Source organism: Oryza glaberrima, chromosome 1 (genome assembly GCF_000147395.1).
Source record: "Oryza glaberrima chromosome 1, OglaRS2, whole genome shotgun sequence".
NCBI classification, from domain to species: domain Eukaryota; kingdom Viridiplantae; phylum Streptophyta; class Magnoliopsida; order Poales; family Poaceae; genus Oryza; species Oryza glaberrima.
The window spans coordinates 27881150-27906139 of record NC_068326.1 but is presented as its reverse complement, the minus strand read 5'-3'; the positions used below and the strand labels follow the sequence as shown (position 1 = coordinate 27906139).

Here is a 24990-nt window from a genome sequence, read left to right as displayed (position 1 = left end):
CACCATCGCCGCCGCAAGCCACCCCCCTGCTAGGTCCGCGGAGCGGCGCCGGTGTCGACCGAGCCCATCGCCGGTCACCCCGGCCAAGCGGGGAGACCAGATCGGGCGACGCCGTCGCCCGTCGCTGGAGCCGTGGAGAGCCGACACCGAGCGCCCCACCGCCGCGCCCAACGCCGCGCCGTCGCCGCGCCGTCCCCGTCGCCGCGACCTCGCCGTCCCGCCGCCATCGTCGCCACGCCCGCGCCGGGGCGAGGTGGAGCCGAGGAGGATGGCCCCGCCGCCGCCATCCCAGCGCGTCGCCCGGCTTTGCCGGCGACGAGCTCCGGCGGCGGCGAAGCACGGAGGAGGGAGGAGGAGGGGCGGCGGCGGAGGCTAGGGTTCCGCCCCCTAGGGGCGCTCCAATGTTTAATTAATTTCAATTTTTTGATATGCGTTCCTTTTCCCCTTGTTAATTAAAGTGCGTGGTTACTCTCTGGTAGAGATTAGAGTTCACGATTACGCGATTCGTTATAGTTTATGCACGACTAATTAAACTCTATTCTAATCGTGATGATCTTGTAGTGGCCTGGTGGGCAACATCTTATGGCTTATGCAATTTGTTCTACGTGATAGCTTGCCATGTCAAAGGCAGGTGGCTTGCACTTGCAGGCTGCGCATGACAGGTAGATATTTTAGTTGTCAAAATTTTAGGCCATCGAAACACGAACGATTTTTTCTTCTTTCTCATGTTGCATAACAAAAGAATTAAGGCCGGCATTTAAGACTATATACGGAGATGAGAGTGATGTGTCGAAAGGAACTGTGAGCTCAGGTTATATTGCCAAATGGGATTTATCATGCTACTGTTCTTCGACGAAAACGATTTGTCACACTGTCGCCTATATATTTTCCTTAGGCTGAGTATCCGTGTTAAATCTACCAATTAACTAGTGTGCTTCAGACGACTTTCAGGGAGTATTTCAGACGTTTTGATAGGGTTCTAAAGGAGACAGATCGGTAGATCAAGTCTAATTTAAATTGGTGTGAAGCTTAAGATATACTAACTCCTTTTTAATATAGATAAAAATTAATTTACAGTATGACATCTTAAATTTGTAACATTTAATCCTACGGCATTTTATTTTTATGGCTTTGCCGTAGTAATATAGGATACTTCAATTTGAACTATCAAGGGGGAACAAGGGTAAAGCCATCTTTTGCAACATTCTATTGGAAAAGGAAGTATTAAAATGATGGTTGGAGTGTATTTTGGTAAAGAATCATAAAATAAAGTGTTTTATTGCAAAGCTATAAAACTATAGTGTCTTAAAATATAAATACATACAGCGTGTCATAGAGCAAATCTTGCCTTAAATATATAACACTAGTAACTTTTGAACAAATGTTTAATCATTTGTCTTATTAGAAAATATTTTTTTAAAAAATATTTTGTTTTAGTGTTACTTGTTTTATCACGATATTGTAAGTATGTATTGTATCTTTTATATTTACACAATTGTTTTTTAATAATACGTATGGTGTATTGGCATGTTTAAAAGTCATCACCATTGTATATTTTAAAAAAAACTGACCCTATTCCGTGAAGATAAGATAACAGTGTTAACTAAGGGATAAATTATCCTTTTTACCCTTACCCATTTGACCATGCTTCTTTTTTGTTTATCCAAACTTTTGACACATTTGTAATAAATTTAGCTTTGACAAATTTGAGATAAGTTCGATAGTTTTGGCTTGAAATCGACAAATTCGATAAGATCAAAATAAAAAAACGACATATTTATGTCTGAACTTTTAAAAGATTTTCACATCATATTGTCTTTTTCTCCATTCCAAATTACATCCAATGAAGAAAGTACAGAAAAAAACAAAAACTCATAGTCGAGAGCTATGTGTCGCTACCCCCTGTCTCCTCTCCATCGCTGTCGTTGTCGCCGTAGCCACCCCTCTCCCACCGCATGCCACCACCCTCGCTCCCACCTCGTGTCGTCGCCACTCCCTTTGCCCCGGCTTCCAACTACTACACTAGTTTTTTTACATGACTGGATGAGAAAGAATTTGGGATAGTATTGTTGTGTTATTAGGGGCATTTTTGTTAGTTCGGCACATAAATTTATTTTTTATTTTCTTTTTCTAGATGAAATCTTAATGGTGTTTCGAAACAAGGTAAAATGACAACTCCGATTTTAAAAAAATGGATCAAATGAGCAAACTTTAAAAAATAGATATCTGACTAGTAGTTGATATATATATTATGCTGATGTCAGCATGGCATCAACACATATTAGCTATTCCATTGGAATGGTAAACCATTTTGTAGTCTCCCTTCTTCAGAATAGGGTTAAATAAGCAATTGTCTCTTTAAAATTTAGACTTTTATAGCATTAATTTTTTAGAGTAAATTGTATTCAATGTTAAAAAAAAAACTTGGTAGATGGATGTATGCTAATGCAGGAACTTCAAAACTGAGCAAACCGGTGCACCAACTTGGCTAGATGGTACCTTTTTGTTTTATCAAAGTGAATGCCACATGAAATTTTTGGCCACCTAAGTAAGACATGTCATTCGTGTAACATGTTTTTGCTGCTTCTTTCGAATGACAGATAAACTGAAGGTCCATTTTAGCAAACATCCCCAGTTCGATGGTAACAATATCAAATCAAAAGCTCTATAAGTCAAGATTTAGCGTTGATAGATCATACAGGGCACTGTAATCTCTTGATTGATTCGTGAATTAATTCATAGTTATAATATCAATTGAACAATGAAGCATGACTGTAAAAAATTAACCAGCATGATCTAAACAGCTTTGGCCGTGTACATCTAGTTAGATGTAGAGGACGGAATTTTAATCTATTATCTTAAAAAAAATGATCTAAACGGCTAACGCTTGCTTTGAGAAGCCTAGCACGATCGTCGCCCACCACCATCTCTAACGCATCCAATTGACAAGTTCTTGCCCCATGTGTGCAATTTGCTCATCTTTTTATCTCGGATCCTATAGCAGGCGAGAACTGGAGATCACTTCAGTGAGGCGGACAAGATCTTACTCGAATTTGCATTGTGTAAATGATCCTGATTACTGGGACTTCAGGTTAGATGGGCCTAAGATATTTCTCATAGAAGTCTCTTTGCGAAACTATTGGGCCTTATGTGGATGGTCAGCCCAGACTGCAAGGCCGGTGTACCTTCTGAGACCCATAATTCCGGGTTGGCTCGACGATGGGAAATACAGAAAAAGTTGTATAAACCACAAAATTAAGGAGGCCCTTGCCCACTTTAGGATTGTTCGTTTTTTGAACTTGTCGTTAAGTGTTTAAAATGTTTACCACGCCTTGACAAATCTAACAAAAAGTTGTCACACTTTTTTGAGTAATTAACATGTGGGTTCTAGTTTTGATGGTAGGGAATCTTATTATAGCTATGACTACAACTAAATAGTTGCCAAAGTAAATTAAACTTATTTAGTTTTAGACGTAACAAATTAAAGCTGCAAAAAAAACATACTCATAATTTCCTAGACTTGTTCAAATGTTGTTCGGACTATATTTGGGCTGGGCTTAAAATGCCGGCTGAAAAGTCCAAACATTGAGCTCAGCCAGACCTGAAAATCATGGAGCCCCCTTGAGTTTTTTTCGCTTTGGATGCTAAAGAGGTCCTCCAAGTATACTCGAAACTGAGCGTGCCAGTTAGCACGCTGGCTAATATATACCCGTGTGTATTATTATCAATGTAGGCAGTCTTGTAACGGATTTTTTTTAAAAATATAGTTTAACTCATAAAAAAAGAGAAATCGTGCATTTAAAGGGATTATTTAGGGTGTGTTTGGCAGTGCAGGATAGGAACCCATCCCTCCTGCACGCAAAATGGTGCGGCCTTTTAACACGTGATTAATTAAGTATTAGCTAATTGTTTTAAGAAAATGGATCAATATGATTTTTTAAAGCAACTTTAGTATAGAATTTTTTTTTAAAAAAAATACACCGTTTAGTAGTTTGAAAAGTGTGCACGCGGAAAACGAGAGATGTGGGTTGGGAAGATGGGGTGTCAAACTCAGCCTTAAGGATGTTTTTATTTTGTGTTTGTAAAAGTTGTGGAACAAATAGGATAGTACAATTATCCTGATTAATGGTCTTATCAACCTAAACGGACTGTTTGCCTTGAAGAATTCACTAACGATGACATATGTTAGTGTAAAAAACTTGTTTTTATTAATATTCAGCACACTTCTCATATACATGTAAACAATGGAGCTTGTTATTATGGAATAAATATCTAAAATAAACATGTGCTGGATTACTGATTTATTTCTGGTTTCATTTTTATAGAAAATAAAGGACATCAACATGGTAAAGATAGTCTTGATTTTAGATATCCATATATATAGCAGATTATTGTTGTTACTTACTCCCCCTATCGCAACATAAATGAATTCTTAACATCCAAGGAAAAGTACAATAGTAAGGGAAAAGGAGCACATCTGTAAATCTCTAAATCTAATTTAAATATTAATTTTCTCTTTTTATTTTTATTTATGTTATATTTATCTATATTTTTTCTCTCCTATACTGGCTCCATACATGCTAGTTTCACGATGTTTTTTTTTCCTTTTGAGCGAACGCGCAGGAGCAAGCACGTTAATGGAAAGGTCCAAGCTCAAGCTCGCACGGCCTGGCCAGAGAGACCCACTGCTCACACTGAGCGCGACTACGTGCCTGTTTAGGGGCTAAATTATGAGAAGCAGCTGGTTGGTAGCCAGCTTATGAGAACCTGAGAAAGATGAGTTTCCAAGCTTCTGGCTTGTAGTTCATTTTAGAATTCTACAACTGCAGCTTCTTAAAATCTGGACCAAAAGCTGTACTGTTTGGGGAGCTTTTGATTCTGAGAAAAGCTGCAGCAGCTAGAAACTCCTCCAAACAGGACCAACAACAATTTGTCCATTCTTTTTACTCCATGTGTTGAAAAACTAAAAACTAAAGGACCATTGGTTGAACCAATCAGCTAGCGCCATAAGCGCAAGCTTTAGATAAGTAGATAGATTCAAGATTCAACCCATATTTCCCTTTTTCTTGATCGATTACCACTTCTAGCAAACACTGTATTATTCAATTGCAAAGGAAAAAAAAAATGAAAAAGTCCAAATACCCCTCTAAACTATGGATAAAAGTCCATCTACCACCCTAAACTTTAAAACCGGGTATCTAACCCCCTGAACTTTGTAAAACCGTTCATATTACCCCTAAAGTGGTTTTGCATATTTTGTAATCTTAAACGAACAACTTTTAATAAATAATATAGCTTAATTGTATACCATCAATTGTAAGTCATCAATTTATACTTATACAGTGATATTGTACTATTATTATGTTGGAACTTGTTTCTAAGTGAGAGCTAACAAGTGATTAAAAAGAAAGACTGAAGTGGAGATTTTAATATATATGTCCAATATGTATGTCACGTGATCAAACTCATTCAAGTTATATACAAATCAGATAAAAACCACTACACAAAACCACCTTAGAGGGTAATATGAACGGTTTTGCAAAGTTTAGTGGTTGGATGTCCGATTTAAAAGTTCAATGTGCTATATGGATTTCTATCTAAAGTTGAGGGGGTATTCGGACTTTTTCAAAGGAAAAACGCAAACACCAAAAGCATTCACGCACCTCTGAATAGTTGTACAATCTACTTATCTAAGTTTAAGTTATAGACTTCATACACATACTTGTATTTATGATTAATTATTATTTTAGTGATATGTGATATACTCGTGGATAGTATTGTATTTTTTTTGAAAAAAATAAAGAATTAGAAAATCAATTCAGGAAACGTGATCATGAAGAATTAGAAAATTATCGCAGCTAGTTGCTCTTTAGAACGCAGGCTAAAAAAGTAACTCCATATGTCAATATCTTGTTAATACGATTCTTATGAACTTCATCGGCTTATCCGTAAACACTGTGATTCACTGAGCTTACGGGCGTGTCGGTACTAGAAACATCTTTATTTTCAGCAACCGTTTGTTCCTTTTTGGATCAATGGGCCAACGTTGCTGACTAAGCAAGCCGAGGCACAGCGTTGGCGCAATGACTTGGTTTGCCCTGATTGGTCGCGTGACGCGTCCTCATATGCGAAGCAAAGGCAAAGCCTAAGCCCACCGATCGATCGTGTCCACCCCCACCGTTTCGCTCCCACCTCTCTGCCACGCCGGTGCGCAGGCGGGCATGAACCTGACTTCACTTAACCGGCAACGGCCCGCGGCGTCCGTCAACTGCTTACCTCTTGCGGCTGGTATTTGACTTCCGGCTTTTGTTTCCTTGATACTTTACTCTCATCGCTCCCTGCCCATCTCCCACGGCAAGGCACCAGCACTTGCACCTGCATAGATACAGATCATCCAATCGATCACAGCAAGTGCTGAGCCAGCTAATTCTACCGGAAGAAGCACATAGATCATTTCTTCCTGCTGTATAGTGCGTGATACTACTGCGTATTTCTTGTTTATTCAGATCAAGTCAAAACAGCGTTAGTCTAAGCACTATATAAACGCTCCCTCAAACATTCATTTATCCATCAATTCATTAACGGGTCATCTCCTGCCTTCCCTATTGGTCCGAACAGCTACCGCTAGCACACAAAAGTACAGAATTCCAAACCAAATCCTGTACCAAAACAGGAAGGGCGCAGGCATGCCTCTTCTTATCGTGCAGCCCGTACCCATTTCGACAGGTCCTATTGCCTGCGCTAGCACCGCGCGTCCTGCAGCAGCGGCGCACGATGACGACGGCCACCTTTTCGACGATCTCGTGCTCGGCTACGGCGGCGACGACAAGACGGGCGCCGACGCCGACGATCCGGCGAGGAAGCTCGAGTGGCTCAGGTCGCAGGTCATCGGCGCGGACGCGGAGTTCGCGTCGCCGTTCGGGACCCGCCGCGTCACGTACGCCGATCACACCGCGTCCGGCCGCTGCCTGCGTTTCGTCGAGGACTTCGTGCAGCGCAACGTTCTTCCCTACTACGGTGCGTGCCATTTAGCCATATGGACCAGACTACTCTGCGATTGCATCCGTCGTGAAAATGTAATTAATTAACTCAATGATGGGTTTTTATTAGGGAACACGCATACGGTGGACAGCTACGTGGGCTTGCACACGAGCAAGCTGGCATCGGAGGCGGCGAAGTACGTGAAGCGCAGCCTGGGAGCCGGGGCGGAGGACGTGCTGCTCTTCTGCGGCACGGGCTGCACCGCGGCCATCAAGCGGCTCCAGGAGGTGACGGGCATGGCCGTGCCACCGACGCTGCGCTCCGTGGCGCTGGACGTCCTGCCGCCGTCGGAGCGGTGGGTCGTCTTCGTGGGGCCGTACGAGCACCACTCCAACCTGCTCACGTGGCGGGAGAGCCTCGCGGAGGTGGTGGAGATCGGGCTGCGCCCGGACGACGGCCACCTTGACCTCGACGCCCTGGAGGCGGCGCTGGCGGCGCCGGAGCGCGCCGGTCGGCCCATGCTGGGATCCTTCTCGGCGTGCAGCAACGTCACCGGCATCCGCACCGACACGCGCGCCGTGGCGCGCCTGCTGCACGGCTACGGCGCGTACGCCTGCTTCGACTTCGCGTGCAGCGCGCCCTACGTCGGCATCGACATGCGGTCCGGCGAGGAGGACGGGTACGACGCCGTCTACCTGAGCCCGCACAAGTTCCTGGGGGGACCGGGAAGCCCCGGCGTCCTGGCGATGGCGAAGCGGCTCTATCGCCTCCGCCGCACCGCGCCGTCCACCAGCGGCGGGGGCACCGTCGTCTACGTCAGCGCATACGGCGACACGGTGTACTGCGAGGACACGGAGGAGCGCGAGGACGCCGGCACGCCGGCGATCATACAGAAGGTCCGGGCCGCGCTGGCGTTCCGGGTGAAGGAGTGGGTCGGCGAGGCGTGCATCGAGGCGCGCGAGGACCACATGCTCGCCCTTGCTCTCCGCCGGATGCAAGCGTCTCCAAACCTGCGGCTGCTGCTCGGCGGCGACCGGCCCAGCGGAGGGCGCTGTCTCCCCGTTCTCTCCTTCGTGGTGTACTCACCGCGCGACGGCTCCGAGCAGGATGAGCGGCCGCAGCTGCACTGCCGGTTCGTGACGAAGCTGCTCAACGACCTGTTCGGCGTGCAGGCGCGCGGGGGATGCTCCTGCGCGGGGCCCTACGGCCACCGCCTCCTCGGCATCACGCCGGCGCGAGCCAAGGCCATCAAATCCGCCGTCGAGATGGGCTACCACGGCGTGCGCCCCGGGTGGACGCGCGTCAGCCTGGCCTACTACACGTCGACGCGGGAGGCGGAGTTCGTGCTGGACGCCATCGACTTCGTCGCCAGTTTCGGCCACCGGTTGCTGCCGCTCTACGCTTTCGACTGGGAAACCGGGGACTGGGAGTACAACCACAGCTTCGGTCGTGTCCTGGCAAACAACAACGCCATCAGCAATGCTGCCGCTGCTGCTTCTAGTGGACGGGTCAAAGCAGAGGACGAGTACCGGAGCTACATGGCATTTGCACGGAGCCTGGCCGACTCCTTGGGCGGATGTCTGGATAACACTCCTGCTAGACACGTTCCCAAGGGCATCGACCCACAGTTGCTTTACTTCCCTATGTGAGATCGGATGGTTGGATTCTTTGTTGTTGAATTTTACCCTTGGTTTTTGGCCGAAAACCTGGAGAGATGCTTCTTTTGTGCCGAAACTTCCCAAAAAGAAACAGCCGCAAGTCCACAACCACGGCAATAAACAAAGGTAAAACAAAGGGTTAATTGGTTAGCTACTGTGGGCTGAATGCCCATGCGTCGGCTCGGCCGTCTCAAACCCGAAGAGAAAAGAAGTCGTCAAGCCGTCGACTTGTTCGGTTGTTTGCCTTGCCCACCGAGCCTCCCGCAGCTGTCTTGCTCGCAGTTTTTCTACTCCATCTCGCCTCCGCGGCTCCGCCTCGCGTCGCTCGCCATGGGCAAGTCCAGATCCGGGGTGCTGCTGGCGCTGCTCCTGGTCTGCGCCGCGGTGGCGGCGGCGGCGGCTGCTGCCGTACCGGGCAGCAAGGGGAAGGGCGGGGCGGGTCGGGCGGAGGTGGCGTGCTCGGATCTGGCGACGCGGGGGGAGTGCGTGGCGAGCGGCGGCGGGAGCAGGTGCCGGTGGTGCCGCAGCGAGGCGCTCGATGACATGTGCTTTGGGGCCGCCGAGGCGTGGAGGCTGCCCAACCAGGTGTTCTCTTGCGACCCGCCCGCCGGCGGCGCCGCCCACGCCCGGAGATGACGATGCAGCCTAGGCGGCCACTGCTGTCGTCTTGCTCGCGATTAATCTGTTGTACCCTCTCCCCCTCTGTTCTCGTTGGATTTGAGAATTTAAGAACTACGGTTTCCTGGTGTTAAGTACTCCAGATCCTTCGATGCCACATAGACGATTTTCCACTCTACTTTTCTGTAATGTATGTTTTGATCAGAAATCTGCCGATCGATTTTATTGATTGTTGATGCTTGATACCGACTCTTTCAAGATTTGCAATTTGAGTTGAGTAATCTGCGACAAAATTTGAGTTGCCAAGACAAATAGGAACTGACGAAAGATTTAATCTTTCTTTATCGTCCCTCAAATCGCCGTACTCTCGCTACGCGAATTGCCGTCGTGCTTGAATTATCAGCAACACCGAGCTCCTCCCTCTATTTTTCACTCATCTCACACGGATCAATACAAAACTAAAAAGACTATAATATTCAAACTTCATCAAATTTTAATGTAATTATTTTTACTTTATCTACTTCCAATTGAATTATTTTATATTTTCATAAATTTCGATACAAATGACTATTTACAAATAAATTTACTTTAGAATAAATAGGAGGAAAAAAATAAATTTATTATTAAACGGGAGAAGTAATAAGGAAGAGTACCCTTCTGCACATTCGTGTGCTGCACCTGGTAGGAATGATTATTGATTTTCCAACAAGTAAAATGCGAATACATGTTGTACATAGGAAAGAGAAAATAGTATAAGCGGGTACCATGGTCTACTGGTCTGTTTGGAGCTCCATCCAAAGTAGGAGAAACCATGGTTGAAAGTACTCTTATGAAATAACTACAAAGAGAATGAAGTTGGTTTTAAGCTGTTCTATAACTCCAATTCACCAGTTTTTGAAGCGAGCCTCAGTGTTTGGCTTATTCTTGTACTTGTAAACTAAAATTTAAATTTTAAAATATAATTTTGAATTTGGTTTTTTATTTTTTTAATCATAGTTTATTTAACAACATTTGCTCTTGAGTCGCTAAGATACGTAAATGATATTTTGTTTATTAATAAGTGATTCGGATAATCATATGAAAAAGCAAAACAATGAGACTATAAATTTAAAATTTAGAACCCTACCAAATACATCCAACAAATTGTCAGCGACTTGAAAATTAGGCCTATTGTGAAACATCAACGGCGCAGGTGGCATGTAAAATCACCTGCAAATTATGGCGTCTCACTGTCACCAAGTGTCCCGAGGTTGAATTGTTCGTGGCAAATGGCATCCCAATTCCCAGAAAGGACCGACTATAGCGAATTGGGCCACCATCTGAACTAGGTGCAATAAGTTTATCTTAGGTCCCTTACTATCTCCAAGTCTAAGATCTAACCCTGACCCACAATACCATGTATGAAGCATTCCTCAACTTTTGAAACTAGTGAAATAAGATCCCATGATGATTTGAACAACGATTTCGGCTGATGTGCCATTGACATAGCACTTAAGTAAATAAAAAAAACCATGAAACCAACATGTAAATGAGTGTCCGGTTATAAATAAAAAAATTATAGTGAGACCCACGTCATCACCCCTATGTTTTTCCTCTTCTCTTCATTTCCTCGTCATCATCGGCCCACAAATTCAAGGCGGGTGATGGGTGGTGTGAAGAGGGGTGACAACCGATGGGTTGTTGGCAGGAGGCGAGCGGCAAAAGGTCGAGCCACAGAGATGGTCGTGACCTCATTAGAGGACCTTACATGAACGAGGCAGTGAACATGAGGACAACAATGACCATGACGATGACCCGCATATGATACCAGCCCACCGACCTAGAAGGAGAGGAATCTAGGTTAGTACTCTGTATCACCTCGATCCATGATATAATGTCGTCGCAAGCCCACCCTTGCTACCACTATTGAGATTCGGGATGGTCGCAGCGGCGCCGACGCATGCCCCGACACTACTCGCTGCTCCTCCCGTTCGTGCACCGCGTGTTCTAGGCGGCAGGTACCGTGTCTTGTGCGCCGCCACGGGAGGAGGAAGGTGCGGGCGGACAAGCCCGATGTCGACGGCAAGGCGAGGTCATTGATGGCGACCGGCTTCACCCCAAGCTCGCCACTGCCGCCTTTTCACCGACCAGTTCCACTGTCCCTGCTGCTCGTCGCTGTCACCTTTCCGCCACTAGCGCCTTTCTGCTGATGAGATAGCGAGCTCGAGCTTGCTGGCCAGTCAGCGTCGTTGCCGCCCAGCTCCACTTCGTCAGCACCGTTGCCGCCTATCTCCTCTCAGCTACCCTTCTCCCTGCCGGGCGCCGCTCATGTTGCCTTCTCCCGTCGGCCGAACACCCTGGAAAGAGATGGAGGAGAGATGGGAGCCCCTCTCCCATCTCTGACATGGGAGAAAGAAGCTCTGGTTTCACTGACATGGGAGGCACACATGTTTATTTTAATTTTCATTTTTGTCTTCGGTGCCACGTCAACGCTATGTCAGCTAAAACCGCTTACAATACTGCCTTGGGACTATATTTGTACTGGTTTTGCAAGTTGACGGACGTGCTGTATTTGGTATTGCTGTTTGAGAATGTAATTCGAACTCGATGTCAAGTTGAGGGACCTAAGTGAACTTATTCCGAACTAGGTTGTGCAGTCCGTGCAGGGGATGGCGAGATCGACAGCTTTAAGGTCCCAATGTACTTGAGGCTCCCATCAAAACGGAAATAAGTCCACTTGATGTTTCTCATCTTTACGTTATGTTTAATTGACATCCCTAAACCGCAATACCATAAATTTTCACTCTCATCCTAACAAAATCGTTCGAGTCAGGTTCCATGATGGATAGTTGGTTTAACTAACGTTAAATTAAAAACATGTAGGGTCCACATGTAAGTGAGAGGTCACTTCTTTATTACATCTTTTTCCTCAACCATACAGGCCATTCGAAGGTCGTCGTTCTTCTTAACCTGGTGCCATTGTACAAGCTAGGCCGCATTGTCTTCTCCTGTTCCTTCAGGGCTCTTCTTTCACGATGCTAAGAGAAGTCTGAATGTCTAATGATGACGCATTGTTTCTTTGACATGTCGCTGCCACTGCCGCCGCCACCATCACCGCATTTGTAGATGACCTAGATGTAAAGGTGTAAGTGGTTAATTGGGTGAACCCACTTATAGGCCAAAATAAGCAGTGCCACTAACACCCCTACCTAGATGCCCTTCACCATGAGCCATGTAGCGAGTTCAATGTTTTGATGGATCTCGGGTCATTCTTATCCTTTCGTTCTCTCTCCTCACTTGAACAGTGCAAGAGAGCTCTCGAGTTGTTTCTTTCCTTTGTTTATCAGGCCCTATGTCCTGTCCATCTTCGGTGACCGTGGGTTGCCGGCGAGGAGAAAAGGGGGGGGGGGGGGGGGAGGGGTTCCGGGGAGTGGTCGGGCTTGTTCCGGTGTCAGGGTTTTTTTCTTGTAGTTTGTGCAGTTCGAGGGAGGAAGTAAGTGTCGTCATCCTTCAGCCCGAAGGTTTTTAGCCAGGGATGGAGTTGCTGAAACTTGTTTCAGTAGTCCCTATTCCAGCGGTAGTCATTGCGTAAGTACTAGACGCCCTTCTCTTCAGTGTGTGCAGCTTCGAGTTCTCCAGATTTGCATGTGAAGAGGTTGTACTTGTCGTCAAACTCTTCTCCGGCGACCACACACAAAAGAACAGTGTTCTCTTCCTTTGTCTTTGGTTTTGGATCTTCTAGGGGCAGTTGTGGTCTGCTTGTTTCGCCAAGGTAGCTTCAACCTTCACCGTGGAGGCTCCAACAAGGCTTGCTCCTCGACTCTCCTTTGCAGCTCGCCATGAAATCATTCTCCCCATCACTGCCTGCATAAGATGGCTCGCCGTTTATGTGGAAGAGGCACAAGGACCTAATTGCTTTTTAAGTTTTTTTTAGATCTTTTTCAGCATATTTTGCATCGTAATGTTAATTTACCCATTTCTCAAAGGCTTTTCTGTAATCGGAAAGTTCTCCGTGTTAACTTGTCTCATGTACACTTTGTACTTTACTTTAAATAAATAAAGTACATGAGTTTAAAGAAAAAAACATAATCCCCAACACGGCAACACACGCTCCGCCAAGTGCTTGTTCCTTCCCCCTTCGTCAATTGACCCTGCCCTGCGGCGTCCCCACTGACTGCCGCCGGCCGTGCCGCTCCCCACGTTGGTCGTCGCTGTGCACGCACAGCGTCAGGTTCATGCAGCGCAACAGTGTACGTCGCCCCGTGTGGCGTGTACCACTTCGCTGGCCCAAGTGACCAGACAAACAGGCCGCGGCATGCGGCGATGGGTCGGTCCGGCGAAAGCTACTGAACCGGCCGGCAGATGCTGCGTCCACAGTCCTCGCCAGTCGCCACTGTTTCGCGCGCTCGCTCACTCGCTCACCTTCCCCTTTCGCGCTTCGCTGTTCGTGCGGCTGGTGCTGCCCCTGCCACTGGTGCCTGGCCGGAAACGTCTTTTTGTGCGTGTACGTTTGCTTGGCGGAGCATTTGTTGGCCGGCAGGCGATAGAGCGCGAGAAGAGAAGAGAAATGAACATGCGGGTCTGTTCCGTGTAGGCGTGTACTACTAATTAATGATTATCTGCAGATTAATTAGCGCTTGAACACACAGCTACTCGTACTTAGTTCTAGACAGAAGTAGTAGTACATCGTACAGTGAGACAAAAGCTACACGTACTAATTCAAAGAAACCAGACAGGCCACGACCAAGCAGGCATGGCCGAGAAGCCGAAACGGGTAACCGTCCACGGAACCCCTCACCGTTGCTGCTGCCCCCGTAACTCCTCCGGGCGCCAACGAGCCATCACCGCCGCCGCCGGCGTGGCAGGCGCCGACGCCGACGCCCCGCACGACCATCCGGTCATCCAGGCACAGCCCCGCGTTGCCGCTCAGGTCGAGGTTCTGGCCGAGCCGCCGCAAGAATGCGCCGTCGAAAGGCACGGCGCCGCCCAGCCCATTGTTGCTCAGGTTCAGGTGATACATCCTTGTCAGCCTGGTCAGCACCGGAGGGATTTCTCCGGTGAGGTTGTTGTCTTCGAGTGATAGCGTCGTCAAGCTCGCCAGCTGACCAAACGCCGCGGGTATCTGTCCCGAGTAGCCGGAGCCGGCCAGCCGGAGTTCTTGAAGACGAGGGAGACCACCGAGCTCGGAAGGTAAGGGGACATTCATTGGGTTGTTGTCCATGATCAAGTACTGGAGGTTTCGGAGGCCGGAGAGTCCAGGAGGGAAGTGACCACTCAGGCCATTGCTGCTCAGCGCCAAGAAGGTAAGCGAGCTCAGGTTGGCGATGCTGACCGGGATGCCGCCGGTGAGATTGTTGGAGCTCAGGTCCAGCTTCTGCAGCTGCCGCAGCTCACCGATCCGGCTCGGGATGGCGCCGGACAGCGAGTTGTAGCTCAGGTCCAGACCGACCAAGCTCTTCAGCTCGCTGATCTCGCTCGGCACCGGCCCGGTGAGCGAGTTGTAGCTGAGGTCGAGGTGAACCAGCGACGTGAGCTCGCCGATGCCCTGCGGGATCTCGCCGCGGATCAATCCGTTCTGGGAGATGGTGAGCACCTGGAGCGACCTGAGCGTTGCCAGCTGCGGCGGCATCACGCCGGACAGGGACGGGTTGGCCCTGATGCTGAGCTGCTGCAGGCTGGAGATCGAGAGGTTGGCGGCGGGCGGCAGGACGAGGGACGTGTTGGCCGCCGGGTTCTTGAAGCAGCCGACGAAGAAGAGGGACTGGAGGTGGGGCAGGGAGGAGAACACCAGCGGCGGGAACGCGGCCGTGTCCTTGCACGACGGGTTGGGCTCCACGCCGAAGTCGAGCCGCGTGACGCGCAGCAGCGCCGCCGCGGCGTCGCCGGCTGCCGGCTTGCACTCCAGCCCCGGCCACGGCGCGCCGCAAGGGTCGGGGCTCTCGGAGCGCCAGTCCCGGTCAGACGAGACCGCCTCCATGACGAGGAACAGCGCCTCCCTCTCCGCCGGGTCCATGGACGCCGCCGCCGCGGCCACGGACAGGAGGCACACGAACACAGCGACGGAGGCTGCCATCCCTTGGCTTGCCCTGCGCCGGTGGACCAGTAGGGTGGGTTTTGGTGGGGTTTAAGAGGAGACCTCGCTCGTGCGCCCGCCGGTAGCAGTTGGTGCTGTGATTGACGGGACGAGAGGCACTGAGACCAGGGGGGCCCCTTCCCGGACATGGAAGCAGAACGGTGCAGAGCCACGCAAGCCTCCCACGCGGGCTTGGATGGCGCGGAAAAATCTCGGCCGTTACACTGTTTTCCGACGAGCTACTACTCCATTACACCCACGCCGAGTTCGGAGTCCAACGTCTGCACTGGGCAACGCTAAGCTAACCAGACGAGTGCAGTTAAAGTGCTGCCTGCGCAGAAGGGGGCACCAGTGCATAGTGGCATTGTGCACACAGTTTGCACGTCGTATTTTCCACAGGAACCGTAAATAGCAATGCGGTCCCAGATACAGGATGACAGATAGTGCAAGTACGTAATTTGACTGTCCTGGCAGTGACTAAAAAACTGCTGGCAAGAAAATTGATTTAGGCGCATGTCCTATGCGCTATGCCACTCATTTAGCCCCAGCTCCCTTCGTACGGAACTACTCCCTCCGTCCCAAAAAAAAAGACAAAACCTAGTTTCCGTGCCCAATGTTTGACCGTTCGTCTTATTTAAAAAAAATATAAAAAAAATTAAAAAGACAAGTCACGCATGAAATATTAATCATGTTTTATCATCTAGCAACAATGAAAATACGAATTATAAAAAAATTTCATATAAGACGAACAGTCAAAATTAGGCACGGAAACCCAGGGTTTACCTTTTTTTTTGGACGGAGGGAGTACTAGTATTACTACTATGATCCAAAACAATTCCTGGAGAAGAGTAGAAAGTTACAGGAAAAAAAGAAACACAAAAGGCCACGCTGAGAAAAATTCTCAAAATACATTGTCGACTGACCAAGGAGGCCACAAAAAGTGAGTTCGCCTGACCAGAATAGGTACTCCCTCCGTCCCTCGATATAAGGGATTTTGAGTTTTTGTTTGCAACGTTTGACTACTCGTCTTATTCAATTTTTTTTTCAAATATAAAAAACGAAAAGTTGTGCTTAAAATACTGTAGATAATAAAGTAAGTCACAAATAAAATAAATAATAATTTCAAAAAATTTTGAATAAGACGAGTGGTCAAACGTTACCAGCAAAAACTCAAAATCCCTTATATTATAGGACGGAGGGAGTCCTCCATGCATCCCTCCGAGAGTTCCGAGTACACATTCAGGTGTGGGCCGTGACAACACCTCCCAGCTGAATGCTGACTTGACAAAAGACGCCCAAACATCCCAATAGGAAAGACGGGCACGACCACACGCCGCATAGCAGCAGCAGGTTGAGATGACTGATCAAATTCAGATTCTCCATAAAGGCAGGCACCATGTGATGCTTTGCCAGAACGATGGGTTTTGAGCCTGCGACAGCATCACCTCACGATCATGGGCAAGCCCCATCACCCATACACGGATGCACCTTACTACTAGTCCCATTGTTTGGGGATGGCACGAGCAAAACGCATCTCATTCTATCATTCTACAATCAAGTACCCAATCACACGCTCACAGATTTTACTAGCAGTACAAGAAACCGAACTATGGATATACCAGAAGGATTGACACAGATAACTACATCCACAAATGTTTATCCGCTCAAATATGATCTCTTAGACCGGAATTTATACTTCCATTTCACATGGCAACAGCATGTAAGAACATTGCCATCAACCAGTCATTTCTCCATAATAAGTTATAATAACGGAGGCTGAACAAAAGAAGTCATAAAAAAGTATTCAAGAGCGCCAACTTACTAGCAACTGCTGCATCAGAACAGCCAATATACCACCAGTTGAGATATTTAGTACATTGACAACATCATTGGTGAGCTGCACATGACCACATAAGAATGTTAGTTGTGGGAAAACTTCTCTATATACAAAGTAAAGTACATAGTAGCTTCTTTTTTTTTTTTTGTGAACCCTACAGGTCAAACCAAATATCAGCTTATTATACACCACTGTAAAGACAGGTTTCCTGGTATTATTCAGGTGAAAAAGATTGGAAAGAATTCTAATAAGTGAAATGTCCCCAGACTACTGCATGTCTAAAAACAAAAGTCAATAGTGATGTTCAGTGTCTTGGATGCTGCTGGAGTTAATTTCTATTCTGATGCCCTTTTTCTCAATGAGCCAAGGATATAAAATTAGCGAATTCTGCCATCTACTTGTCAACAAGAAGCATCAATGTTTATTCTTTAGCGGAAGGTCATGTAGTCTAGTGGTTGCAGTAACCTGAGTAGCACCCCAAGATCATGAGTTCAAATCTCCATAGGAGCAAATTTCATATTGGTTTATTTGATGGACTAAGTTCCCAATTTAAAAATACTACATATATCCGGTTGGATGTAGAGGCCGGCTAAAAAATACACTTCTCTAAGAAAATATCAATACCCACAGATTAGAAAAAAGAATGACATAATGGCATATCTGTTATGGCATGTGCTGAAAAGGTGAAAAAAAATTACCCACCACTATGTAGATATAATAAGTAGACTAAGGGCACCCGCAATGGTTATCTATAGGCTCTCTACAAGAGATCCATGTCAACATATTTTCTTACTTGGAATATATTAAATGAAGAGAGAGAGCAAAACTATCTACTAACCTAGAGATAGTCTATAGAGAAAAACGAGGCAATGCATTAGAGAGCTATAGATACCGATGTAAACATACTATTGAGGTGATTTACTATTAATCTAGTCTATTGCTGAGATGTACATGTTTTATAGAGAGCACCTTACTTTACCATTGCGGGTGCTCTAACAGACAGAAATCACATGGTGACAGTTGCATGGTCCCATATAATGAAAACGTCCATCACTCATTTATGCTGTAAATGATCTAGTGATTCACGATAGAGAACAGAGAAAGATGAGCATGGAGGACATGAATCGGTTATATTAAAACCTGACCCCAATTGAACCTCCCACAACGATTTGGAGTCGCGTGTTCGATCGCCGTGCTATCCACGTCGCCCCGCGCGCTGGAAGGCGGAGAGGTTTTTCGAGCTAGCAATTTTTCAAAAAAGACCTTTGTTTTATATATAATTTGTAATAGGTCCCTCACGATATGCTTCTATGTTCTGTATTCTTATGTAAAAGCCCTCCACAACCTACTATATCTTATACGAAGAAGGAAAAATCGGTTATATTAAAACCTGCCCCCAATTGAACCTCCCACAACGATTTGGAGTTGCATGTTCGATCGCCGCGCTATCCACGTCGCCCCGCGCGCTGGAAGGCGGAGAGGTTTTTCGAGCTGGCAATTTTTCAAAAAAGACCTTTGTTTTATATATAATTTGTAATAGGTCCCTCACTATATGTTTCTATGTTCTGTATTCTTATGTAAAAGCCCTCCACAACCTACTATATCTTATACGAAGAAGGAAAAAATGGGAAAATAGGGCTGCGCTCTGATAAACGAAAAGTGAGGGGTTTTTCTGAAAAAACAAAAATCCCTACCCACCCCACCCCACCCGAAACCCTAGCTGCCACTGTTCCCTACCTTTCCCCTCTCCTTCTCTCGCTCTCTCCTCTTTCCTTGCGACGGGCGACAGCCGCCGCCCCGTCTTTCCCTCCACCTGGCTTGCTTCTCCTCGTCGGCGATGATCTCTCCCACACCACAACACGCCATCCTCTGCTTCCCGCTGTCTCATCGCCCCTCTCCCACTCCGTCGCAGCGTCGCTGCCCCGACCCGAGGATGCACCACCTTCAGATCTGGCGGTGGCTAGGGTTTGGCTTGGAGTGGTGGCTTGCAGCAGGCCGGACGCGGGTGCGCAGCGGCGGTGCAGCAGCTGGCGCAGTCGCAGCATGCGCAAGGCAGCAGGTCGCCGGTGGGGACGCGCGGAGGCAGCGTCGACGCGCAGCGTGCGGGCGCAGCAGCAGCTAGCAACAGCCCAGTGCACGGGCGCATGGTCGCGTCCTGGTCTGCTACTGCTACTGCTACTCTACTCAAGTGCTCACATGCTATTTCTAATCAGCTAATGGCACTAATAAGTGAGTATTCCCTATTTCTCTGTAGCATTTAGGTAGACTCTGGACTCTAATCTATTTATCTTTTGAATGAGAAACAGAGCCTTCTATTTAATAGTTTTTTATTTACTGATAAACTTGCAAGAGAGAAGAAAACAACATTGTTTAACTACTTTACAAACCCAATTGATGAGAGCACAAACCAACCAACAAGATTCGAATAGATTTTGATCCTAATGAAATTCTTTTCAGCACGATGAATGACAATGGAGGATATGTTGGTGGATGCAGTTACATTTGTTTCTTTGGTTTAAGATTTGTTTTCCGTTGATTTGTCACTAATTTGCTACTTTGCATATATAGCTGGCTGCTCACTTGACTTTTGGCTAAGGCCTAAAAGAATGCACTTTGTGCTGGCAAAGTACTCCTTTTTTTCCTTTTCTATCATGTGAACATTTAATTTGACTTGTAAGAGGAAGGGGAAAAGAAGGGAGTAAGAGGCAGTTTGGTCTCAGAAGAATGCACTTTTTTCTTTACCCTGCCTCTTACGGTTTGTGGCTGCAATGGCTAGCAGTGTATCTGGTTCAAGAAGTCTTGTCGACGTTGTTGCATTCTTCTGATGACCACACTGGATCTGGTCATTTGTTGCATGATAGAGGATCCATCACGGTGTATTCATGTAGTCATTATCTCCATGCTTTCCTTCATGCTCAGTGAATGGAGACTGAAGACTGAAAACTGGTTGGTGCTCTTGCAGGTGAGATTGAAGATATAAAATTGGTCGGGGCTCTGGTAAGCTTTGTAATGGAGAAATTTTGCAGCTCTAGCTGTTTGTTTCATAGCTTCTCAAATTGCTGGGAAAAGGTAGAGATGAAAACATGGTGGCTATAGTGTGGACCAATGATGGCACTTGGAGCTGGGTAAGGACCATTGATGATACTAGAATTTAGAGATGTGTTTGCGCATGCTATACTCTACATGTTTTATATTTCCATTGCCTTTTTTCCTTTTCTTTTTTCATTTCTTCTTGAAGGTATTGGGTCAGAGAGAGCCAACTTAGGTTTTAGTGTACCTTTATATTGGTAAAGTCACTTGGTTATTCAATCTAGGTCCAGAGTTCGGAATCTGAACTACACCTTATCTTGGCTGTATAATTAATGGGCCCCGGTGAGTAAATCGTTGAGTTCTGTACCGTGACTAAAGCGATGCAGAGTATAAGAAATTCAGAATCAAAAATTCAGAAATTCCAGTCATAAATTCAGAATCAGAAATTCAGAAATTCCTAACCTCAAGACATGGTCAAAACTAATTAACAAGTTTTAAGGAATCAGTGTTGAGGTTGTGTTCTGCTCTTAATGTTTGTTTTAATCCATTTTTGCAGTACCTGCGTGACTATTCCATATTTTCTGCTACTGGATAGAGGCCTTTGCAGAGTACCTCCGTCGGTATGGAAGAAAATGTATTGTTACCGAGTTATACGGAGTATTTGTTATTCCATTGGATATACGGAGTACAACTTATCTGTGACTGTGACCACATGTGCATAAGTTGGTTTAAAACTTTAAATGGGCTTCCCTGAAGACATCGTGAGGAGTGCTCTGAAGATTGTCGACGGCGACGAGAACATGATTCTTGAAAAGCTCTGCTCTGTCTGAGGCCCTATGGTCGATATGAACTGTAAATTAAATCCCCATTTGTAATAAGACAACAGTGCTTGCTAATGCTCATTTTCTGTCTTTTCAGTGTGCCCTTTATGACACCTGTAAAACCTATTAGCTTGAGGCACACATTAAGTTTTATGTTATTTTTGTTACAAGTATAATGGTTATGCCCATGAATAAATGGAAATGGTGTGAATTGAGGTTAACAATATGATGGTTCCAAGAGCTTTTTCTTTGTGATTCTTTAGCCAGCTGATAGGGCGCGCAACGCGCGCGGTAATGTCTAGTATAGTTAAAGCATACATGAAATAAGGTCCTATTAGAAAATTTTCATCATAGCATTCAACCTATAGGCCTCCAATGTTACGTCATTGAAATGCAAGCTAATTCAGGAAATGAAACAAGGTACTGTCTTCAACAAGAAGAAAATTTAGGACACAAACAAAAGACAAATTCAGTTTACATGGAAAACTCTAAAAGGAGTACTTAATCAGCTGAAAGTGGAAACTCACCCATTCAAAACCTTCTTTATCTTGTAGTGTGGCACCAATATAACTCTCACAAAAATTTGCAATCTGGGATGCAAGGACACATACTGCGCCTTGTGATACATTAACCTGCGATAAAATGCATGGTTTTATTTTTTTCAATAATCATATGAGTGTATTGGAGCAAACGGTAAGGACTATATATTCACTGATCACTGTCATTTCCATATAAGTTCTGTGACAATTCAGTGCTAAATCTGTAGGTTTTCCAAAATATCTGCTGTTCTGCAAAGTTTACTGTATAAATAATTTACCTGCCCCAGGAGATAACCAACACTTGCAAGAATTATCGATGCAAGAATTCCAGCTAGAGTACCCTCAATACTGATCGCACCTTCTGTACCTCGCGGAACAACCTTAAGTGTTGTCACCAGGTACCTACTCTACAAAAAGACCAAAACTGAGCTCTAAGTACAGTTCATTGAGTTCACTAAAAGTGCACAAATATATACACAAGTTTATGGATGTGGAACCATGAATTATTTGAAGGCTGTGTAGTGACAGGAATCTTACGTTGTTCTTCCGTAGGCCTTCCCTATTTCACTGGAAACTGTGTCACTTAGTTTAGTACAATAACTAGCAACGAAGCCAAGTCTCCAGAGCTCAGCCAACGCTGCACTGCCTACATTGTAGATTGATAGCAGAGCACAGACACAACCAGCAGCACTGGAACCAATAACACTTCCAGGCCCTCTCCTTCCTCCTCTTTTCTCCGCCACCCCCAAAGCTTCTTTCTGCTTTATTTTCAACTTAGTTGCTGCTGTGCCCTGCACCCAAAAGTTTAAAAACTGATGACCCACTATGACCCAAACTTTAGATATATAAACATAAGAACTTTGTTTAGCTGGTTTTGTCACTTAGCATGGGCAACCTAAGGAAGTCATGCCACTATTCAGTCATGAACCAATGAACCCACAAATCATTTAATTCAGGTTGGTCACTGATTCTCAAGAGCAAGTGCAACTGCATCCATACCCTGCAAAAACTTGATTTATTTCAACTGAACCTTTAAAAAACTGAAATACAGGGTGGCGATTCTCCAGTCCCCTCTAGAAGAAAATCATACTGCAGGATAATCCGCATGCGTATTAAAGTCATAGAAAAGCATTTACAACAATTCAGAAAGTAATACTTACTCTATCCTACTTTAGCAAGTGCAAATTGCAATTCAAGTGTTTTTCTAGTGGACTACCTCAGCATTCTTAGAAAACAATAGTGGGAAAAAGGGGGAATTGCTTTCCCAAAAATATAACCATACATCCAATAACCATAGATTCGTCAGCACACTCTGGGAGCAGATGAGTACTTGAGCAGTACCACAAAGTTAAATTAGGAAGTTTTAGCACTTATTTAATTTCCCACTAGATGAGATCATCACGCCCAGATTTCTTTATAAGAAGCATGCAGAATGGCACAATGGCTGGCACATTTCTTTCACTATGTGAGAGACCATCGCCATATTCAAGAATTGTTTGGAGCCCCTACTAGGAAGCACTAGTCTCTCATACCTACTATATAGATTCAGAACGCTCAAAAGTTCAGTACTTTGTTTCTAATCTCAAAAGTACAGTATTGGTGCCACTCAAATTTTAGGCTGATTCATCTAAAACATAATGAAAAGAACAAATTACTCCATTTTGTTACTTATCCTATGAGCAAAGCTAGTTCATGGATCTAACATTGGAATTATCAGTCACGTTCTCATAGGCCATTACAAGTTCAATCTAGGACTACAAAATAAGGAGCACCAAACCACAACAATCCCACAATCACTAATCTCCAAACAAACTACAATGCGTTAGTGTAGCTTAATTCCATACTTATCACTGAACCACCTCTACGAACAGCCAAACTGTCAATGCAGCACCGGATCCACTCACCAATACGAAGTAGGAGGCGACGAGGACGAGCCCCTTGGGCCCGAAGGCGCGCCACGTGAGGGTGCCGAGGAGGTACGCGGCGGCGAAACCGGAGGCGGAGAGGCCAGACAGGAGCACCGGGGAGCCTGCGACGAAGATGGCGAGGTTGCTCACGGCGGCCGACCTCCACGTCGGAGGCGACGCCAGGAAGGCGTCGGCGAGCGCGCCACGGAGCGCCTCCGCCGCCCCCACAGCGGTGTCCGGCAGCGCGCTCGGTGGGGAAACGGGGACTCGGGGCGCAACCCTAGGACCGCGAGGGAGCAGAGCCGAGCGGGAGGAGGGGAGGAGGAGACGAGGCGGAGGGGAAACGGGAGCGAGCGGCGGCAGGAGAGAGCACGCCATTGTCGCCTCCAAGTCCTCGCCCCGATGCTACCGACTCCGCGACTGTGACTGCGAGAATTGAGAACTCGAAGCAGCCAAGCATGACCGGCCGCCTGTGTGTTTCTGAAATACGCCTTCCACACTAGTATGCTTGGTTCATTGAAATACGCTTTCTCTTTGGGTTTACGGGCTTTCAGTTTCAGGGCTCGTCTCCGTCCTTAAAGACCGGGGAAATATATAGCCAGGCCTTCCCTTCTTCTCCGCCGACCGCCGCCGCCAGGCGTTCTCCGTAAGCCCCAAACCCTAACAGCTCTCGCAGTCTCGGGTGCGAATCTGCCCGCGTTTCTTCTCGAACTTCTTCTCTTTCTGCCAGACTTTTCTCTCCTTATCGCTAATCTGATGTGTATTCATTGCTTTAATTCGGAAAAGAAGGGATGCTTTGTGCTGTCCTGCCAAGTGATGCTGGGATTATTGCGCAAGGGCTTTGAGCAATTCATGGCTTGTTTCTGCCTGATGCGATGAGATTAAAGTTATGTGTTTTCCCTTTTGATGGCAGCAGCTCGTTTCTCCCTTGGATCCGTCGAATTGTGAACTTGTCTTTGAGTTTCTTTTCGAGTTTTGCTTCGTAGGGTTGGGGTTTTGTATTGTTGGGTGAGGCGGTGATGTCAAAACAATTTTTGAGTTGCCAAGTGATGCTGGGATTATTGCGCAAGGGCTTTGAGCATCATAGGCAGTTGTGGCCTAAATGCGGTGAGATAAACGATTTGTTTTCCCTTCTGATGGCAACTTACTTACTAGTAACTTCAGGAATAAACTGCCTTGCTCAGTACAAACGTAGATGCAGTGCTATGTCGGTAATTTGCATTCGTTTTATGCTATATCCATAATGCATATTGAGGCAGAGGCAGTAATGTTTGCCCTACCTTTAATTTTAAGAAAAAGAGTAATATTTGTTATGTTTGACATCAAATGTTACTTACTAGTACTATCATTAGTAGCACTGCAAACGTTTATTCAACTAGACCGCCTAAGCTCAGTATTGATCTGATAAGAATGGCATAACAGATGGGCTTGACTTATGCTAGCATGCTAAAACCAATAGATACCATACACCTTAGAATTTGGACAGTTTCTGATTCTAGAAATCAAATTGGACAGTTTCTGATTCTAGATCCTTTATTCAGCATCTT

At 46.2% G+C, this 24990-nt stretch overlaps 4 protein-coding genes across 4 annotated transcripts; 2 read left to right on the top strand and 2 right to left on the bottom strand.

Moving 5' to 3' along the window:
* Positions 1-6686: 6686 nt before the first annotated feature.
* LOC127768729 (uncharacterized) lies at positions 6687-8674 on the top strand. Its single transcript, XM_052294361.1, has 2 exons — positions 6687-7017; positions 7111-8674. The coding sequence occupies exons 1-2, from the start codon at positions 6687-6689 to the stop codon at positions 8628-8630; spliced, it is 1851 nt and encodes a 616-aa protein (XP_052150321.1). The 3' UTR covers positions 8631-8674.
* A 106-nt stretch (positions 8675-8780) lies between these two features.
* Positions 8781-9500, top strand: LOC127768719 (uncharacterized). Its single transcript, XM_052294350.1, has one exon. It carries the CDS (start codon positions 8805-8807, stop codon positions 9273-9275), a length of 471 nt encoding a protein of 156 aa, XP_052150310.1. The 5' UTR covers positions 8781-8804; the 3' UTR covers positions 9276-9500.
* Positions 9501-13248: 3748 nt separating this feature from the next.
* Positions 13249-15945, bottom strand: LOC127753508 (receptor like protein 29). The gene has a single exon (XM_052278997.1). The coding sequence runs from the start codon at positions 15307-15309 to the stop codon at positions 13951-13953; it is 1359 nt and encodes a 452-aa protein (XP_052134957.1). The 5' UTR covers positions 15310-15945; the 3' UTR covers positions 13249-13950.
* A 1005-nt stretch (positions 15946-16950) lies between these two features.
* Positions 16951-24089, bottom strand: LOC127753517 (protein VTE6, chloroplastic). Its single transcript, XM_052279007.1, has 5 exons — positions 23441-24089; positions 22074-22327; positions 21815-21938; positions 21525-21629; positions 16951-17206 (listed from the first exon to the last, which is right to left on the bottom strand). Exons 1-5 carry the CDS (start codon positions 23819-23821, stop codon positions 17114-17116), a joined length of 957 nt encoding a protein of 318 aa, XP_052134967.1. The 5' UTR covers positions 23822-24089; the 3' UTR covers positions 16951-17113.
* Positions 24090-24990: the final 901 nt, after the last annotated feature.